This window comes from Betta splendens, chromosome 22 (genome assembly GCF_900634795.4).
Source record: "Betta splendens chromosome 22, fBetSpl5.4, whole genome shotgun sequence".
NCBI lineage: Eukaryota > Metazoa > Chordata > Actinopteri > Anabantiformes > Osphronemidae > Betta > Betta splendens.
This window is the reverse complement of record NC_040900.2, coordinates 8382423-8403820: the sequence shown is the minus strand read 5'-3', so window position 1 is coordinate 8403820 and position 21398 is coordinate 8382423. Positions and strand designations below refer to the sequence as shown.

At 52.2% G+C, this 21398-nt stretch overlaps 1 protein-coding gene across 3 annotated transcripts; it reads right to left on the bottom strand.

Moving 5' to 3' along the window:
• Positions 1-438: 438 nt before the first annotated feature.
• On the bottom strand, positions 439-21350 carry trim9 (tripartite motif containing 9). Of its 3 annotated transcripts, none has more exons than XM_055505415.1 (12): positions 21336-21350; positions 15145-16877; positions 9236-9331; positions 8915-9037; positions 6162-6272; positions 5911-6064; positions 5617-5762; positions 4946-5084; positions 4223-4261; positions 3374-3677; positions 3119-3281; positions 439-2654 (listed from the first exon to the last, which is right to left on the bottom strand). In XM_055505415.1, exons 2-12 carry the CDS (start codon positions 16273-16275, stop codon positions 2577-2579), a joined length of 2484 nt encoding a protein of 827 aa, XP_055361390.1. In that variant the 5' UTR covers positions 16276-16877; positions 21336-21350; the 3' UTR covers positions 439-2576. The 3 variants fall into 3 exon arrangements, with proteins under 3 accessions (XP_055361390.1, XP_028995183.3, XP_028995184.3); XM_029139350.3 differs by lacking the exon at positions 21336-21350 and adding an exon at positions 18684-18833; XM_029139351.3 differs by lacking the exons at positions 4223-4261; positions 21336-21350 and adding an exon at positions 18684-18834.
• Between the last annotated feature and the right edge of the window lie 48 nt (positions 21351-21398).

Here is a 21398-nt window from a genome sequence, read left to right as displayed (position 1 = left end):
ACACCTCACACAGCAGCTCAGCGACTGCACAAAAGCAAGCAACAGACTATGAAGTCAGCAGGAGAGAGCGTCTGTGCTGAGTAGATGTTCTTCTCCGTTAGTCCAGACTAAGAGGACTGCAGCAAAAAAAGAGAGAAGATGTAACGAGGACCTCAAGGCCGTTAGTCCGTTTTTCCCAGAAGAGCAAACATTTGCACGGCTGCGATGTCTGCGTGTGGAGTTCTGCTTAAAAGACTGATGATGATTATTTTATGAAAATCATATTTCCTTTTTTTACTTTTTGCATCCATCATATAACTGAAGTCCACAGTCAGATTCAAACGTGCAGCTATTGTATGTGGAGTGTATTCTAATCACCTGGACCTTAAGAAGCCATAAAAAATAGTGTACACATGTTAAAACATCATCAAAGCGAACAGATGACTCAGTATCGTATCGTCTTGTTGACACATATTTATTGAATATTCACATACAGAAAACACAGAGGCTGTTATTACATTTCAAATCATCATAATAAAAGCAGTAGTTTGGAAATGATACATATAGAATGTAACAACCACACTGTGTTAAAATCAATGCTCGTTTCATATCGATAGACACGCTTCAGTATCAGTATTTCTGGAAATAATAATATCGAGTGACGACATTCCACCTCCGATCAAACAGGCAACAACAATCACTTTGGAGTCAAAATGAGGTCATACCGCCGCTCACACACTCACACACGCACACTTTGTGTATTTACTGTACATCTGGAGAAATAACATCCATTGTCGCCCAGCGACTGTGTTCACCCTTTCAATAATTCATAAAAGTTTGACGAGGCTCTACGACTCAGTGGAACAACCCCCTGGATTTGTCAGGAACACGCATTTGGCTAAAAAATGATACAATCACGCGCCTTGTAAAATGTGAGCACCCTCCATCAGCTCAGCACAACGATCTGACATGACATCAGCAACGACGAGATATGTTAAAACGACCAAAGTGAGACGTGAGGCCGAGCGAGAGCCACTCCGGCGTGTTTGTCTCCAGCTCTGAGGTTTACGTAACGCCGCGATAATGGCTGCACCGCCGGACAAAAGGCTCACCTTGGACATCGTCCAATTGAATTTAGCCCGAATCAGCGCTCGGATTCATCCGGCGTCCGGATTGGGCTTCACGCTGAGGCCGACACACGTTCACGTGCGCCGACGTCCCCGGGGGAGGGTTCCGAACAAACACACAGGGTCTAAAAAGTTAGAAAACACACCTGACTGGGACATTCTCTTCAATACTGTGGTTATTAGATCCATAGCAAACATAATTCTATTGGAGTTTTGCCCTTTTTGCAATAGAAAAATACGTAGCAGCAGGTGAAGTCAGGCATCACAGATGTTACAGTCGACTCTGCTGAAGCAATGAATCGGGTTTGTAGCAAAGTCCTGGTAAATCCTCTGGGTTTTGGAGAGGGGGGGGGGCGAAGGCACACCCATGGGAATCAGAGGATAGCACCTCACTGAGTGGAAATGTGCCGCCAGGGCCCAACTTCGCAGGCGTCGTCATGGGCAACAGGTCCCTCTCTTGGTGCTGGAGGAAACTGCTGCCTTTGCATCGTCGCCCCTTCTGTTGCTGTTGCAGGACATAAACCGGTTCACACGTCCCCCTCATCGGCCCGAGGACAGACTCTGAACGACCAAAGGTTCTGTTGATTCCTCTCTGTAATAACTATACTGTACATCAAGAAACCACGACGAAGCCTCGTTAAAAAACTCTCAACATTTATAACTTACTCAGCTATACACGTCTTATATAGATCATCTCAATAACAATATTACAAAACTACCGGGATTCAGTCACCTACAGTAAAAAAAGAACTAAGCAAGCTGCTGTAGCACCTTATTCAAACAGCTTCACAGTCGTCACCTGTACAGTAAATCTTCATCACACGCAGAATCGCCTCGTTTCCACCACTCCGTTAGTTTTGTTTGATTTGCGGACGAGACAGACGATTCACACGAGCTAAGCCACTAAGAAAAGCATCTCATTAACACGGACGGGGGTGCGACAGTCTGAGAGTCGGGCTATTGCTCTCGTCCAGGGACCAGTGTGACGTCCGCACGGGGGAGCTGAGCCCACGCGCTCCCTCTGGCGAAATCATGTGCTTTTGAAAGAAAGAAGATGATGAATCGGATTAAAAAAACTACCTTGCTCTTTAAAAGAAACAGTTCCATCAACTGGGAAGTATTGACCTGTGTGAACTGGGAACGAGGGGAAGTAGTAACTAAATCTGGTCTCCTGGAAAATCTATCTGGGAATTCCTGCTTTAAAAGCACAGCCATAAATGTTTTCAGCTTTGGTTTTGTTGTATTGGTGGATTTATATTGTCAAACTGCTCCTTCAAGGACCTGCGTTACATCACATCTTTTTTTCAGGGTAAGGTACAGATGCCAAAGCACCGTCTGTATTGACATGTCCACGCGTCCGAGTATTAAGCTTGACAAAGGCATGGCTCATCTGTGGGTCAGGGGTCAGGGGGTCCGGGGCGAGCGTGGAACTTTAGTCATTGACCGGCAGGAGGAACCCTGGGTGAGGTATCAACACACAGAGCTGGTGGGATCCGCCTCCCCCGGGGTGTAGAAGTCCGGGATGGGCAGCCCAGTGTGCAGTGTGACCTGCAGAAAGAAATCAAAACCTTTAAATGAGTGACGGCTGGTTCATGTTTCCGCCTGCAGGGGGCGCTGTTGGATCAATCTCCGTGACTTGTGGCTCTAGTAGCTCAGAGGCAGCATTAAAGAGCATTAAATCCAGCCAGGAGCAATAATGAATACAAAGTTAAAAGCTTTGAAGTCTCTTCTTTTAAAGTTTGAGCCTTTGAGCCTCTGTTTGCGAGAGTTAGAGAAGCAATCTTAACGAATAACAACTCCGCTTTGTTGATCCTATAGTGAACGCGTCTGTGTCTCCCTGCAGCGTCGCTCGTAGACATGCAAATACAGAGTAGATAATGAAACAGACGCTTTTACATTTGCTGGTTTAATAAACAGTAAAGTGTGTCACTGGGAAGTAAATAGGCCTTAATAATTCCTGCCTGTTTAGTTGAAGGCAGGTTGCGTGAGGCAGAATGGGCGCTCTTCTGTACCTGGACGTTTCGGTTGAGGCTGATGGCCGGGTAGTACACGCCCTCCAGCCCTTCAAACGCCACCGGGCCCTGCTGCTCGTCGTTGATGAGGAAGATGAGGATCCTGCGCGTGAAGTCGAGCAGCACCCCGATGGTGGTTCCCTTGGCGATGCCACCGTCCGTCCTGCGCGGCCGCGCGGGGGGGGAGACGTTACTGGGCGGGAGTGATGCCGCGTGCAGAACCCAGAACCCAGAACCAGAACCGTCCCCTCTTACCTGTTGGTGTGCGAGTTGTTGTGCATGAACCAGGAGCGGTTGTTGTCCACGTACATGGCCCAGGCTTTGTCGTCCTTCCCCAGCATCACGTCCTTCAGCACGTCGCCCCGGGCGACCCCGAAGGCCGGGTCCGGGTGGTTGTCGTAGCGGTCCACGGTCATCTCCCAGTAGTGCACGCCGCGGGAGAAGGCGGAGTTGCCCATGACCACCCTGTCGTCGTAGCTGCTGCACGACACCGTCAGGTTGTCGTTGGAGAAGACGATGTCGGGGTGAGCGGAGGCCGGGTCGAAGGTGAACCAGGCAACTGTGCGGCGAGAAGCGCACGGGCTGTAGTTTAGCGCGGACAACACGACTGACAACAACACAGACTTCATGAAGATGGCGTGAATCTAGAGGCTGGAGGTCGGATGAGGTGGAGGTACACTGTAATGCTCGATTAATAATTGTTAGCACCAGGCTAAATGCTGTACAACTTAACTTATCTTAATAATCGTAATATTATGGAACAATCAGCAAACAATGCAAACTGCTGGACTCAGAATCAAAATATCCACATTAGCATCTATTCTCTACAACAAACAGTAGCTCTATAGTGGGAAATGTGACGCTGAACAGGCGGGCGCTTTATGGTGTCACTGTGCACAGTAAAGTTTTATTACAAAGCCTTATTTCCCGTGGGAAATAAGACAAAGGCATTTATTAAAGGTCTGTGTTGAACATTTATTAAGTGCAGCCAACAAAGCAGCAAAGCGCCCGCCTGCTGGTTTGTGGGTGAGGAATGCGTTGACAGAACAGGCGATGGCCGGTAGGGGATTAGAGAGGAAACGGTCAGCAATGAGCCGCCCATACCTGTGCCTATAGACTGAATATCACATGGAGGGAGTCCAGCTGAAAATGTGGAATGACAGGGGGAGGAAACAGAGGGGGAGGAAGGAGGAAGGAAGAGAGGGGAGGAGGAGAGCGGAGCGGAGCGTCGAAGCAGACAGCGTATAGAGGGGTGGAGGGGAGGGTGGTGAGAGGGGGGGGGGGGGGGTAAAAAAAGGCAGGTTGGATCAGGGAAGCTGGTTCAAATCAGTGGCCAGAACGGCCCCAAAGCAAAAGCCGAGGGCTCCTACGGGGCGCGCGAGAAGAAAGAGACCCCCTGCTGTGAAACAAAAGCAGCAGAATCAAACCACAGTTCGACGGCACCGCCGGCGCCAGTCGGGTCCAGCGGTAAACTAAAAGGGAAGCATGGGTCCCGGGTTCTGAGGCCCACGGGCAGAACCCATCCAGCCGCTGCATACGTGTGACCTGCAGCCTCCTACTGTTGTGACTGCTGAGGATGTTTCATGGTGATCATTCATTGTAAATGTCAGATAAGCTTAATTGGCCGTAAAATGAACACGCGTGACACGGCGGCGCCAAGACTCCAGCCTGCGATCTTATCAAGCGCCTTAGCGATACCAGCTTAGAACTTTGCTCAATTTAGACCAATTGCAAGAACAGTCAGCGCGTCTGTTTGATCAGGACCACAGGTTGAAGTCTTGGCTCCTTTTCCACATGTTCTGGCTGTAAAACGCGGTGGTGACCTACTCTCAGAGGTCTGCATGACCAGCGTCTTGCTGTACTGGCCCACTCCGCTGCCGTTGAAGGCCTTCACTCTGGACTTGTACGTGCTGTTGAAGTGGAGCCCGTCCACGGTGCAGATGGTCTCGGTCCCCACGTACACCTCCTGCGGAGACACGGCGCTTCCCGTTAAACTGGCGGATACATTGGGTTTACTGTGCATCAACCGGGAGCAGCAGCCTTCTCGCGTGTCTTTGTACTGAGGGAACTGTTCAGCAGGTGTAGGTTGCGGCTCTAACAAAGCGGGGGCCTCATCGCGTGGTGGCCTGGGGGGGGGGGGGGGGGGGGGGGCTGGTGAAGATGGATTACACACTGAGCGCACCGCTGCTGCTCGGACGGTGGATCAAACCCAGGAACAAGCCACCAGCTGCGTAACATGACCACGGGTCATTCTAGCCACAGCTAAAGGGCCTCACGCCACCGTGGGGCCTTCACATTCCTCCGGCTGCGCCGGTTTCCCCACTGGCACCACATGAAGGAGTCTTTGTTAAGCCAGAGGGGCAACGGTGACTTAGGACTCTAAGGGTCTTGTTTTCCCACTTGTTCTCTAGTGACCGGGCATTAGTACCACGATCGTTCCCGTTTCGAGGGCTTTAAGGAGCACAAGGGATGCGGTCGCCCGTCGGACCAGCACGTACCCTGAAGGGGCCGCCGTTCCCATCGTCCAGCTCCAGGATGTACCCGTCCACGGTGATGGTGGAGAGCGGCGGCTGCTTCCAGGACAACGTGGCGCTGTTGTTCTGAGTGCAGCATTCTTCCAGCTGGAGCATCGGAGCAGCTGGGACTGAAAGGGGGGGAGGGATTACAGCATGCTGAGATAAGAGGCTGTCCTGCAGTCCAGGACCCCCTTAATATTTATCGTTTCACAATGAATTTATGAATTTATAATGCATCAATCAAAGACTCATGACTAACGTATTCGTGCCTTTTACCTTTCATCTGCACAAAGTCCAGCTGGTGGATGGTCTGCAGCAGAGGCCCGCTGTCCAGCGTGAGGTCGAAGTCGCTGGTCATCCTCGGGGTGAGCGTCCCCTTCCCCCACTGGCCCTCCGTCATGTGGACCCTCCGGATCAGAGCGTCAGAGATCTGAGAGGAGGCACAGCACAAAAAATCCGGTCCCGGACATGAAACCTGCAGCGTGAAGTCGGCTTGAAAAGTTGAACTGCTGAGTAATGACTCTCACCTGAAGGAAACCGCTGGGGTCGTTCTCCTTGATGACCTCCAGGCAGTACTCCATCAGCCCCGTGGTCTGACGCAGCTTCACCGTGCAGTGGGAGATCTGGTCCCGAACGACCTGGGACACAAGGAAGCAACAGACACGTTAGCATGCAGACGGAAAAGAAGCACCGGACCTGCAGATGAATGATTAAGGAGGAGGAGCAAATAATGATGGATGAAAAGGTTAAGAAAGAAAGAATGAAGGCGGCTTAAATAAGGATGGTAACAGATGGAGAGTGTCAATAATAAGATCGGCACAGTCACTTTTCTTCCTGAGACTCGGGCGCAGGTTGAGGGAGGTGAAGAACAGCCGCCACCGATCCGGCGACTGACGTTAACGGGAAGGAGGTGACATTTTGTCGGATGACGACTGTTCACGCGGAGGCTGTGCACAGTCATCGGCCCCGCGGACGAGCTCCCCCTCCGGCTTCCTGAGGCTTTACGTGGATTTCTTACTGCGACGGCAGTCAAACGCGCGTAGAAACGCACGTACTGCGCATATGAGGAGTCTGACCGGAGCGCTTGATGGGAGATTCCCCCCGTCTTTTCCCGACACCGCTCGCGTCCACAGAGCCTCCCTGTGGCTGTGAAATTAATGGAGGTGCTGGACCGGCGGTTGCTAGGCAACAGAAACTCGACTGTTGCCGTTCGAGAGGCTCCGAGGCCGAACGGAGAGGAGCAGACAGAGCGATTTACTGATCGCTGCTCCTCGCGCAAGACATGAGGGACTTCCAAAACACGTCCCTGTCGGCTCCGTCCGCACTTCCTGGGCTCTGGGCTCAAACTCCGCAGCAGCGGACGCCAACAAAGCTCCGGCCTCCGTCCCAAACGAACGAGGCCACTGCAGCAGGACGCCGCCGTATTTCTACCAAAGCCATTCAGGTCACGTTGTCCCTGAGGGGCCGTGGAGATGCTTTTAGTCAGGTTCAACCCCCCCCCGTCCTGTCGTCAGTGTTGCCTTGAAAGTTTCAAAGACACCACAAATGCAGCGGTGGGTATTATTCAGATACGTCTAGTAGTTTAAATATTTCATGCTCGTCCCACAACAACCCCCCCCCCACTGATTCCCATGATTAATTCTCCATTTTCCTCCAATTTTCTTTATATTGCTCGAGTTCATCCGCGAGCCGCTGCGTCCAGAGACTTCGGGGGAGCAGGGAGCCCCTGGAGCACCACAGCGGAAAAGGAAGCAGCCCCTGTGTAGCTGCGCTCATTAATCGTCCAGGGGATGAGGTATCCACTCGCAAACTTCGCCGGCCGGCGATCTTCCCCATTCACTTTGTGTCGCTTTAATCAGCCCTGGGAAGAATCTGCTCATGGGTTCACAGCAGAGTCTGTGAGCTCAGATGTGAGAGGGACTGACAGCGGAGGCAGCGCGTCGGCATTTGATCATATTTAATACATCCTTCGTGTTATATTAAGATACGATGCAGATTTTCCTTATGCTTGAATCCAAACTTAAATCAAAGAGAATGAGTTCTCACACTACACTGCTGTTTAATGAGATTAATGTGAATCACAGCTCAGTTGCTGCTCCTCGCTTTGACAAACGCAGAGGCAAAAAAAATGTGACGGATCAAATCAGACAAATTTGTCTTCATGAAGTTTTGTAGAAGTTGCCGTCTCTCCATACAAACACATGGGACGTGTGCAGACAACTCATCCTGACTGAACCTATGACTTCTTCCCCCAGAGCTTCAGACAAAGTCAACACATCCCCGTCACCACGGTGACAGGGCGCCAGCAGGTCCAGAGGAGAACAGTGGGAAACTCCATGGGAGACGCCAAGTCGGCTGCTGCAGCCTCTGTTTAACAGCCTTTATATGGTCTCAATCAGAACGGTTAATCACAGAAGTCCAATCGTTCATCAAAATACCTAAAAGGCCACATTAACATCAGGACTTTAGTTCAGTTATGGGTGCAGGACGACCTCAGCCACCGGCTCACATGCTAATGAGGGAGAAACCATCACATTGGCCCCGTCAGATGAGCACCAGGCACTCGCTCTTTACTCTAAACTACTGCGAACAGAGAGATCACAGGCATCACAGCACCTCGGTTGTGATCAGCACAGATTCGAATGAGACACGAATCTCGGGCTTGTGCGGAGAAACATCAAGATTCACTGAACACGCGGAGGAACCGATCTGTCGCCTCGCAGGGTGAAATCTGCGCGGGGCCGCGTGGAAACCCGTCCCGCTGGCGTGAACGTGCCCAGTGCGTCTCATCATTATGTCCATCAATCACGCGCTTACAAGCGAGCGAGGAGCTCCTACGTGCAGAGAATCTCCCGTCTGCTAATTACGAGGGAGCCGGCGAGTGATCTGCAAACAACACCCATGAGAAAGTTAACGTCTAAGTATGTGACAGCCGTCGCCTTTTATGGTCAAAGGAAGCGGGAACGTGTCTATATGTGAGTGCGTGTGCGTGCGAGATGCTCACATGTTGCCTTCCTGTGTTTCTCAAAGCCACCTACACGCGTGAAACCTCGATTCTACAGAGCGTCCAGGCGTGAAATTGGACGCCGTACAGCACAAATGTATCTCTCTCTCCTCCTCCTCCTGCATCGAAGAGCGTTCAGAGCAAAATGGATGCGCTCGAACCGAGCTCCAGCTCCTATGACTCATAGTTAAAGCTGAGTCAAACGTGTTGATGTTGGTGCATCGCTGGCTGAATAATGGTGCTTCCAGGCAGCGGCTTGGCTTCTCTCGTCCTCACCTTTAGCTTGTGCTCGTGCTCCTTGTTCACCCGCGACAGCAGCTGGGCCTTGCGCCGGTTCAGGGCGTCGATGAGCGCGTCGCACTGCGCCACCAGGCAGGCCTCGAACTCCACGCCGTTCTCCTGCGCGACCAACACACACACAGAGGCTGCTGTTTGATCCAAATATTACACATGTCCGGGCCAGTTTATAAAATGCTAATGTTCACACTTAACAAATACAATGAGCCTTTGTGTCCTGTAGGATCTCATGGGGGATAAGAGCTTAGTAACCAGATCAGTCATGTGCTACTGGGATTCCACCATTGCAAGACTCTATACCTGGATGTGCTGCACCATGTTCCTCAGGTGGACCAGGAACTCCTTGGCCTCGGTGGCTCGGTCCGACAGGCCGTTGAGCGCCTGGGACAGCTGACCCTGCAGAGAGCGAACGAGATCCAAATGAAGCCCCTATCATTCAGAGTTTCCCTTTAAGCTCCCAGTGGCTGTGGTGTAGCCCCGTGCCCAGTGTGGAGACAAAGTAGCTGCTGTCAAAATGCATAACGACATTTCTGAAACCAAGGCTGTTGCACAGCTTTATTATTGGATTATGGCCCCGAGGCATCTGCAGCTGAGAGCGGAGGAAATGCCTTTGCTCTGTGAGATGACACGCGCGCTCCCGTCCGGCGTTTTCATGTATGTGAAGCGGAGCTGTGTGAACGAGGAGGCCACTGGGCCAGAGGAGGCAGCCCGACCCCGTGGGAACCTCGCTCGGTCCAGTGAACAACAGTCAACTTGGGAACCGTGCTGTCCTCTGGGTGAAAAAAAAAACCTTCTGACTCTGGAAAACCCAGCAAAAAGCCGTGGCTACAGTGGAAAATGCTATGCAAGCAAGCCATCACACACACACACACACACTGGTTGCTGTCGCCGCTGACCTTTGACCTCGGCGTTTGGGAAACAATGACAGCTGAGCCGCGAGCGCTCAGCCCGCGGCCCCCGGGGGCCGGGCCGGCGGCAGCTGAGCAAACCCTTCCTCTTTGCTAACTTGGGAGTCATACTTGGAATTCTGGAGAGGCCGACGCGAACGAGAGAACCGCGAAAGAGTAGGTCTCATCTCATGTTGGACGGCCATGCGGTATCTGACTGAAATCGCTGAAGGTGGAGGAACACAGGCTGCTACTACTAATGACGGCCAACAGCCTTTCTCTATTCCAGATTGTACAGAGAAATCCAAATGCAGCATAGAATAATGAGCTTCGTCAGGGCGGGAGCAGATTTAGTTACATTTGGATAAACAGCTGTTTTCCCTGAGGCTTCTTCACACTAAGCTCAATTAACAGCCTTGTTTGTGACATTATATTTACTGTGAAAACCTTCTACCAGACAGTGCTATTCTACCTGCTGCCTGTCACGCCGTGCTCTTCATCGCTCCTCTTCCTCGCCGCCTCGCCAGCGTGCGCCGGGTGTCGGAGCGGATGGAGAGCGCGCCGTTGCCTGGAGGCGTTTTTCCCGCGGAGCCCGTTTCGAGATCAGTGGCGAAAAACCAGGTCAGAACGTGCCGTGAAAGCGGAGGGGGGGGGGCTGTTTCCGTGGCTCATTTGTGGCCGGCGGGTCGGCACGCGGAGGGACCGGAGCTTCACAGTTTGAGATTTAAAAAAGGACAGCCTGAAATAGAGCGGTCTTTAAGCTGAACAGCAGGTGGACCTAAATGAACATTGACAAAGACTGGAACCAGAAGCCATTCATGCCTCCACATTCTTCATGAATATATTTTACAGCTGGCGGTGCTGATTCGAGCATCAAGGAATCCCCCCACGTGGTGAGGATGGTTGGGTGAGGTGGTGTTCAGGGTGCGCCCGCCGCGTGGGACGTCTGAGCGCCGCGGGGAGCACGTGCACGTGCGCGAATGCTTCACCGGCAGCTCCGGGGCGTTGTGTGCAGCTTCTCCCGGGATCCAATCTGTCACCGAGCAGCACGGATGTCACGGCGGCGTCGGCGCCAGTTTGGATCAGAGCCCCCACCAGGAAGTGCCAGGACGCGGAGGACGTGGGCGTAACGTCGCTGTTGAGCTCCATCTGCAAAGCTGCAGCAACGTAGGACGCCTCCTCTCCAAGCTAATTACACACACCCACAAAACGCCCCATCACTCTCATTCTCAAGCTGCTGCTTCGCCAGAACCAGGTTTTCTTGTATTTCGAGCCGCGCTGATCCGTCCTGGAGCTTCAGGCTCAGGTACTGTCCCTCATTCGGTTTCACACTGACGTGAACTTCACAGTAAAGAAAGGGAGTGAACGCGCAGTTGCGCAGCTTGATTACAGACCGTTTCCTCTTCGAGGATCAGTAACCAGAGCCGGGGCTGTTTACACTCGGGCCACTTCATGGGAGCTGGAGTCTCAGGATCCTCTCCGCTGTTAAAAACCCAACTCTTCCATCCGTCGACACGTCAGAAGAGTTAAGACAGGTCCAGATGGAGCTACTCCTCCGTGTTTAACACCATCCGCTCTGAAACCATCCTCCTCCAGCTCCAACTAAGTGGCGGCTGCATTATTCATCTCGTATATCTACCGTCATCAATATTGCAGCAACGAGTTGTTAACTATCCACACACAAAAAGAAAAGTGAGGAAGCCCAGATGATAATATTGAGGACTCTGAAAAGTTCCCTTCGCTTCTGCACGAGAGGAAAGCGAATCCTCAGTCGCCCGACGCCGGGGACGGCGCAGCGCAGCGGGAGGGAGCTATTCTCGCCGGTACCTGTTGGTCCAGTTCGACATAAACTATACGGTTACTAGACTCATATGGGTGAGTAAGTGGAGCAGGTCACCTGGAGCTCAGACGGGTCCTTGTATTGTACATGGTGGTTTCGTGACCAGAGGCAGGGAGTGCACCAGTGGAGCCACTGGGATAGAACTGGGACGTTACAGTTGTTTAGTCTCCCTCATTATTACCTGCTTGATTTTGGATCTGAAGATGATAAAAATCTGATTGTGGAAAAATACTGAGACTGAGACTCATTGGCCTTTTCCAAGTGTGAATTAATTGTGATGAAAACGATGACGCCAGCTGATGAGGCCACAGGTTCCTCTTAGGTAACCAGTGTCCTCGTTTAATGTGGGATGAGCTGAAGAGCCACACACACACACACAGCATCATCAATTATTCCATTTTAAAATGGAAAACGCTGGAAATTTTGACAACTACTTTCATCTGGGAAAAAAAAGCCTCTGCGCTCGTCTTTTATTCTCGGCCACAGTGGATTTTTGGCACACTGGAGTTTGAGTGAGTTCACGTCGCTCCGCTTTCACGCCTCCAGTAACTTGAAATATTCAGCCGTTTCTGGGTGATCCCGTCCCCGAGACGTTATATAAAAACAAAAAAAAGTCAGACGCAGTGTTTCCTTCGAGGCTTCCTGGGTCGTCCTGTTGCTGTCATCTCGGTCTTTATCTCCATCGTTCACAAACATGGACTCGGCTTATCTCTTTCAACAAGGCAGCTCAAGGGGTAAACATCACCGGTGGCATCAACGTTAATAACCGCCCCGACTGAAATTGAATTCTCTCTAGACCTCTGTCACGCCTTTGTCCTCCTCCTCACCCTCGTAACGCTGGATCACAGTCTATCGTGAACAATCGAGAAACTGTCTTTTATCTCCAGCGAATCCGTCACAGCAGAGACGAGGCGCTCAGAGCTCCAGAGGCCCCGGGGCCTTAATGGTTCCACGCTCAAGGTGCAGCGCTCAGCGGAAGAAGAGGCCAAGTCCAGTTTGAGGCTGCGCCGTGGAGGTCGGGTCGCTGCTCCTCGGCCTCGGGAGCGAGACGGAGGCGGCGCTCTTTGCCCCGCGCTCTTCGATTGGCGCTCGGCGCTCAGGGCTCTTCGGCTCTTCGCTCACCGCTCTTCGCTCGCCGCTCTTCGCTCGGCCTCTCCTCATCTTGGCTGCAGAGCGTCCATCTGTGTCGACTCAGTCAGAATGTGCTGCCTCTCTGTTTGCGCCAGCAGCCTCAGGATCAGGAGCGAAGCGTTCCATAACTCGCCTGTGAATTCCTCCAAATAAAGAGGATTTGGTTCGAATCTCCTCTGCTGACCCTGATTCATCTCCCCTCGCGTTGCATGAGAGCAAATGACTCATTTTCTGCTAAAATCTGCTTTTTCACACTTCACACAGGCAAAACCGTGCTGCGCGTCAGCTTCTATTCTATTCTTGAATTCTATTCCCTTTAATTGCTACTAAACAGCACGAGGCATTCGTGGGTCTTGCGTGACCCTCGCGTGACGTCCTGCGGCGACCCGAGGACCCTTCAGTCTGTCAGGGCTTCACCCGCGTCTTCACGGAGATCAGCACAGACGTCCTGTCACCGCACGGAGCCTCCTGACGCGTATTCGAAGAGGCAGGCGAGAGCGGGGCCGCGTCGCTTTCAGATCTCCGCTTGTCTTTTGCGACCGAAATTGACTTTGTGGACGTGAAATTCATTACACCACGGTTTAGACGCGGTCGCGAGTTGATCGGAGACAAGAGACGAATAACAGGCCGCCGTTCAGGTTCGCACTGTGGAGCGGAGGAGGGGAACGAGGGGACGGATTCCTCGCGGGGTCCGGGATCTTAGCAATCAAAGGAGATCTGGTTGCCATGGCGGCAGATGGCTCAACCCCTGCCTCCGCGATGACAGAAACGTTTCACAAAGAGGAAGAGCACAGCTTGTACCAAGATGAGACGACGGCGACGCAGAGCAAGCACCTCCAAGGAAACCTCGCAGCTGGGAAAGAAAATCAGGTCTCATTACGCGATAAGGGCATTGAGGAGCAGCCTGGTGCGTTTCCAGCCCTGGAAATGTAAACGTTTCACCGGAGCGTCCAAGCCCAGAGGAACTACGGCTCGTCCCAGCACGTTGTTTTGGGTTTCAGCTTCCGAGCCTCTGTCTCTGTTCCAAAACACAGAATAAAAGCTGCAAAGACAGTTAGTGACTGGATCTGACTGGATGCTGAGTAAGAGCAAACCTGAACTGTAATAAACGCAGCTCTAGGAGAATCTACTGGCGAACACTCACTTTATTAGGCACATCTGACCGTTCTAATTCAACCCGGTGGAGCATCTCTGTTCATTCTACTTCTATGAGGCTGTACTGTCTTTGTCCGGTCACCAAGTGATGTTTTCTCAGCGCTCGCCCACGCTGGGCTCGTTTCTGCCGCACGTGTCCTGTAACCAGTCTCTTCCCTGAAGGACCCAGCTCCGAGCCTTCCGCCATCTGCCGGGGCTTCACGTGACGGGTCAGAAACACGCGGGGCCGGAAATTGGCACCAAAGCCTAAAAACGCACCAATCTGGATCTCAGGTGCAGCCGAGGGAGGTCGACGCTTCGCCTCCCTCCGATTTTCCCATCCACTCTCCAATCTGCCCCGTGCGTCGGCGGTGACACTATCAAGCCGTCATGCGGGGGACGTGATTGGGCCGCAGATCTGTAAAATGGCTGCGTCGGAGCCCGGCGAGTCCAATTTTGGAAAGCGGGAGACACTCGGCAGCCGCTCGGCAGCCGCTCGGCAGCGCTGCGAGTGCGCGTGGGCGAGTGCAGCTGGAGGGGTGGAGGTGAGGGTCGCCGCTGCGGAGGCGGAGACACAAACTCGGCTCTGCCGTTCCAGCCCCGTGCTTCTGCCCACAACCGCTCAGCATCCGGAATAGCATCACGCTCCTGCCCCTGCGCCTGCATCTGCTCCCAGAGCTGCCTGCTTCTGAAGCAGAACTCCAGCAATGGCCGAGTCTAATGATGTCTGGGGGCCTGCGAGAGACGGAACACATGTAGAGTGAAGGAATTCCCTGAATGGAAGCTCTGGGGACAAACGGTCAGGCTGGAATCTGTGCACGTCAATACAAGCATGTAAATGAGAGGCGCAAATGCAGGGAGCGTGGCTCGGTGTTGACATGAGATCTGCTGCTGGAGGTTCACTCGTGAGCAGAATTTCAAACAGAGCCTCCCGACAGCTGTGCGCACCGAAGACACCCCCCCCCCCCCCCACACACACACACACACACATCCTGGGGGGGAGACGTGCGTGTTTCTCCCGTTTCTCCTCGCGCGCCCGAGCTGAACATTCTCCCACTTCACCAGCCGCGCACCGGAGAGCGGGGGTTCGAACCCCGACGACGAACGTCCGCCTCACCCGCAGCTCTGCAGGTGAGTCGCATTCCGACTAAGTCTGACTTGTTGCGCAGCTCAGACGAGACTGGGACAAGTGACACCAAAAATGCCGCGGCACGTACCTTGTGCAGCTTCCACATCGCGCCCAGAGCCTTGACCTCGTGCGTGCCGTGCTTGCCCTCCTCCAGACACTGGTAGCACACGGGCGTCTTGCACTGCACGCAGTACATGCTCAGGTTCTCCAGCTCGTGCTCCGTGCAGGTGGAGATCTTGCGGGGACTGGCGCGGCGGCTGATCCGCCCCTGCGCCGGCGGCACCAGGCGATGCTTGGCGAGCGGTCCGCGGGGCGGGTGGCACCGGAGGCGGCACGGGTCGCAGTAGAAGACGTCGCACTGCTCGCACATCACCGTGGCCTCCTTCGGACTCTTCTCGCACAGCTGGCACTTGAGCGCGGCCGCTTTGCTCTGCTGGTACCGGTCCACGACCCCCTCCAGCACGCGGTTCTTGGGGAACCCGCGCAGCCCCCGGTCGTCCAGGATGAGGCTGCGGTGGCACTGCGGGCACGTGATGCACGAGTTGCGGGGGATCGGCGGCAGGGAGCCGGGCTGCGGTAGCAGGTGGTGTTGCGGGGCAGGCTGCGGGACCGTCGGGGGGAAAACCCGCACCCCGTTAGGTGATTTTTGGCACGGGGTGGTCGGGGCGCTCACGAAGCCCCCGTATGACCCGTAGCCGCTGTCCGCCTCGCTGTACAAACTCATTTTATCTAAATCCAGGTAGTCATAATCGGAGACGCCGGATCCAGACGCGCGGCTGCTCTGCGGAGACTCGGCGTCAGGGGTCTGCACAAGAATATTCCGGGCACAAGCCAGACAGATGTTGTGGGAGCACGGCAGTATGATGGGCTCCCGGTAAAAGGAGCCGCACACCGGGCATTTTAACTCCTCTTCCATTTCATCCATGGCGAAGGCTCGGCGACTGGTCTGCGGCTCCGTTGGTGCGTAAAGGGAGATCCGTCCGAGTCCTGCTGCGATCACCGCAAGTGCAACCTTGAGCGGAGGAAAGGCACCAGTACCAGAGGAGGCAGCGCGAGAGGTACCGACACCCTCTTCTCCGCCAATCAGCGAAGAGCGTGCGCTCATCCCGCTGGCGATTGGACCGCAAGTGGATTCCGGGCAGCGATTGGACAAAGCAGCTGTCAATGAGGAGCGAGTGGTACCGAGCGCCACAGACGCACTGGAGACGTTACAGAACATGCAACAAGGCTCTAATTGTTTAGAACACAGTGAATCTGAATCCCAGAAATAAAACAGACTAGAAGAAAATTTAAATTAAAGACAATGTTATTATGGAAGATGTAAGTGGCCCCGCAACCAGTTCAGTTAACACATCTCTGTGTTGAGCTCATCATAACATATTAGTGTTCAGTGAGTCATATTTGATGGGAGCTTGCTTCATTCTGGATCTAAAATTATCTAAAAGATTTTAAGAATTGTACTAATTAATCATTTACTTGGTCAAATAGACCAAGTCGTGTGAAAAAGGTCAAGCCCTGCAGGTCACGTCCCTCAGGATATAGTTTCCAGGACACAGCAGTGCTGCTTTCAGGTTGGTGAAATGAACAGGTGTTTAGCTGCTGCACAGCATAAACCCGCAGCGTCTGCCCAGTCTGAGAAGTTCCTCCTCTCGGCTGCGGAGCGGAGGTCGCGTCGTGCGGCACTGGAAGCACGGAAACCGGCCCTTGGAGAGATAAGATAAAGCGGCCGCTCCAAGGAGACGCGTCTCCAGAACCGTAGCTGCGCTGCTGCAGCCAAGCGCCTCAGCCGCTAGCGACACCTCCATGGCAACGGGACTCAGGCTGGAGGGGAATAAAAGGAAAGAATCCCATTTAACGGGATGACGGCATCTCAGACCCGAGGCCACTTACTGTAACATTTACATATTGTAAAAAACTAAGTGTATGATGAGGAGAGCATTAACATGTAATAAAAAATAACCAGTCATGATTCATGGCTACTGATAAACATAATATAGAAAAAGAGTTTTCAGCCTCCTGTGATGATCACATTTCTATTCAGTGTTTGGTAGAAGTATACAACAAATGGCGAGTTTATCCATGTAAACATTCCCCCGGATCAAAGCAAATAAAGCACTTGATTCGACCCAAATGCTTGAAACAGGAGCAGCAGCTATTTTTGGAGGCGCCCGCGGACGCCTCCGGCGCGATGACACCGCTCTCCGCGCAATCTCCCGCGTTCCTCCGAGGGGACGAGTGGCCGCTCGCCTCGCCTTCCACATGCACAAGCACCGCTTCTCAGGGGTCACGTCCCAGAATGCACCCCTCCCCACCCCCTCCTCACCCCCCGGGGCTGTCAGACCGAGCTGCCGCTCACGTGCGCGAAGACAAAGAGAAGCAGCTGCTCGACTTCACCCGGGAGGATTCCGAATACTCGCGTTTTGATTATGCAACGGCATCGGCAAACGCAGATGATGTTGACTCACATTGTTGCCAATCTGTACAGCTGAAAATAAAAATATTCGCAATAGAATGTGAGTTATGTTAAGGTAAGTGGCAGGTTGACCACCCGAAAATCACCAGTGGGTCCTTGAGCTTAAACAGCCTCTAGATTTAGACCATGAGTACAAATCTGCTGTCGCCAGATTGTTATTTTTGCCTTTAATCATGTTCCAGTAAACAAATTTGTTCCTGCTTCAAAATAAAACTCCCTCAATTTATCATTTCACTTTAAATCGCAACTGTTATTGTCTACTACTTAAAGGTCATCGCTGCAAAGGTTCATCTTTTGCGAGCAGAAGCCGAGTTCAGCCCAAAGTTCAATCCTCCTGGCCAGAGCTCGCCGGCTAATTAATTGGGGTCTTCCCCTCCGTCCATGAGCGATAAAGCCTCTGGGTGTGTTGCATTGACTCCATTACCTCCTCCAGGCATTGGGCCATCTGTGTAAAGACTCGCACAGATTACAGGAGCTTTACGCTGCCGCGCCGTCCCCGGTCTCTATGGACACAGTGGTGATATTGTCAAGATATGAATAGAAGTGGGTGGTGTCTTTGTCGGCGAGCTCAATCTCAAGAAATGTTGTGGTTTCGTATGTCGTTATAGGATGAAGTTACTATAATTTAGGACAATGCAACATTACAACTGACAACGGGATCAATATCTTCAGGGTCTTGTGTTTTGAGGTAAAGATAAAGACAATTGATGTAAAATGCTTTATAGTCCATGTAGTAAATAGGAACCATTAGCAACAGGGAGGTACAATAGCTGAAATCTAAGCTCTTCAGTTGCAGCTGAAACACTCGCTTGGAACCTCACATTCAAATGTACAGTGTCGCGAGCAGCAAACAGACAATAGCTGCAGGGATTTGCTCCCATTCAGCTTGGAGAGCATTAGCACGGCTCAACGGCCAAAGCAGGTTAGGTGGTAAGGTCTGGCTCCCAGCCTGCACCCTGCTTCATCCGACGGTGAGACGGGGTTAGAGTCTAGACCGCAGGAGGGGGCCGTTCCCAAGCTCACGCGTCACATGTCCGTTGTTTATGATGCAGAACCTGCGAACACCCCGATAACCCCCAAATACTGGGCTGGTGCACTGCCAACACTGACCCGGAGCTAGTTTTAAGTTCACCGCTTCGCTAACCTTAGCTAACCTCGTCTCAGCTCCTGCGTCCGTGTCCAACAAGTCTCTTCTTCTGTGGTTCCCCGTAGCGTGACGAACGCCGCGGGCGACGAGCTCTCAATGTCTTCTCCGGCCTCATGTTTATGGATTTCTCCGCCATCTGTGCCCTTCGCTGCGACCTGAAATAATGCGTTTTCCCAACGCGGCGTTTGAGAATTGGGCCGTCGGGGAGAGGCTGAAGCCTTGTGTTTATGCGTAAACACGCCGTGGTTGCAGCTGTTGCTAGTTCGTGGCAGTTTTTGCAGGGATTGCGAGCGGGTGAGGAATGAGGCGTCCCGGCCCATAATTTGGTTTGGCTCTTTGCCTCTTTGTCAATAAAAACACAAAGGGCCAAAGCAGCTGGAATAAATACATTATGTGTTTGTGACGCACACGAGGGCGGGGGTCAGAATGACTGTGAGCTGTGGGTTAATGGGGAGCGACGGGCAGGTGCGGTGGGTCCACATGTGAGCGGGAAAGGCCTCCACGTGCGGCGCCGCCTTCCTCTGCCGCCGTGCAAACCTCTGCGGGGAACGTGCTGCTATTAATAGCCTAACGATTCTTTTATTCTAAATGGGTCAGGATCGGCTGCTAAACGTGGCTTCCCGGTGGCACTGAGACCCGACCACTGTCGTCCGAAGCAGACTGGGGAATGAATGGAAATGTTCATCTGATTTCTGGGCCTTTGATTTGCATTCAGTCAAACCTCCAGTAAATGAGGCTGAACCATCAGCTAAAGCGAACATACTCCAGCTTTGTGTGTAATTCTTGTTTTAGTGTCCAGATACGTGTCTCTGCTCTCCTTCAACGCCTAACACTCACCGAACAACCCAGAAATGTCAACATAATTAAGATCCATGGTTGGGTTACGTACCCAACAATTGGATTTTAAGATGGATTACTTCCTGTGTTCTGTTGTGGTCTCCTTTCATTTCCCACCAGGACCTTCAGTATTGTGGCACCAAAGTTGCAGCACACAAAACACACAAAACACAGTTTCATCCAGCATCCAGCATCCAGTATCCATCATCAATCATCCATCATCCAGCATCCAGCATCCAGCATCCAGCATCCAGTATCAAACATCCAGCATCCAACACCCAGCATCCAACATCCAGCATCCAGCATCCAGTTGCAAACATCCAGCATCCAACACCCAGCATCCATCATCCAACATCCAACATCCATCATCCAGCATCCAACACCCAGCATCCAGCATCCAACATCCAGCATCCAGCATCCAGTTGCAAACATCCAGCATCCAGTTGCCAACATCCAGCATCCAACATCCAGCATCCATCATTCAGTATCAAACATCCATCATCCATCACCCAGCATCCATCATCCAGTATCAAACATCCAGCATCCAACACCCAGCATCCAACGTCTATCATCCATCATCCAACACCCAGCATCCAGCATCCAACATCCAGCATCCATCACCCAGCATCCATCATCCATCATCCAGTATCAAACATCCAGCATCCATCACCCAGCATCTAGTATCCAGGGAGGTTCCCCACTCCTGCCCTGTCGCCTTTGTTACTGGTCTGAGGCTCCTTTGTTTACCTCTGGTTTACTGAAAACAGAACAGGTGCAGAAAATTGAAGCACTAAATGTGTGAGCCAGTGCTTGTGTTTATTCTTTGTGATGAGGCCGGCGCCAGGCAAAAGCAGCAGCAGCTGTTTATTAGGACAGAGGAGAGAAAGCAGCTCCATGCATGTTTGATGGGTGGATTGATCCATCAGTGGACATAAAGCACGAGAAGTCCACCAGGAGCAGAGAAACGAGAAAAACAGGGAAAGGTCCCGTTCATTAATCATTCTCATGAAAAATAGAAAAGACCAGTCATAGAAATATAACTCTACTCTGGCACCAAGCCTCAGGTGAGAGAACTCGTAAAACTGCTGGTATTTAATGTCAGAGTGAGGGAGAGAGAACGTTATTAACACAGCGTCATATATTAAAGTGATACTGTTTAAAATATGACTCACTCCTCAGAAATGACACTGCTGGTGGTAAAGTGGACACATTTGACTCCTCATGACCTTGAGCTCTGACCTCCAGGCCTCAGCAGGGGACACAAAGGTTGGCTTGGTGACCATTGATCTACGGGTTGGTCACCGACCCCCCCCCCCTCCATCTTTACAGCAGCACCCGACCCCCCTCGGGGAGCAGTAGGAGGTTCGGTGCTAAAAACCAATATGGGATAAATCAAAATAAAGGCCCTGATTTATTGTCTTATTACAGGATTCATTTGGAGAATGGTGTTATATGTGCAGACCGGTTTGGGGAGCTCTGGGTTCTCATTATTTATTGCTGAATCTTTTAATTTGAAAGGCTTCATTTCAGAACATCAGAGTGTCTATTTTGGGCTCATTGCAAAAAAAATGAGAAAAGCAAGTGTGCAGTTTTCTTTGACAACCTCAGCGGCTCAAGCAGAGGACGGACACATTTCAGATTTAAAGACGCTCCAAACCTTCGCTCTGTGATCTTAGATCTGTTACATTCACAAACACATGAACTGATTCTTTACTTCGGCGCTTTGGACGTTTGATGCGGAGGTCCATGCACCATTTACGTCACAAATAAAAAAACAGGTGTTTGTTCCAAAACGCCTTGTTTATGTGGGACATTTACTCACACTGGCATCGACGTGGTAATAAATATAGTGCGATGAGCGCGCGTCCGAGTGGGCGTCTCTCCG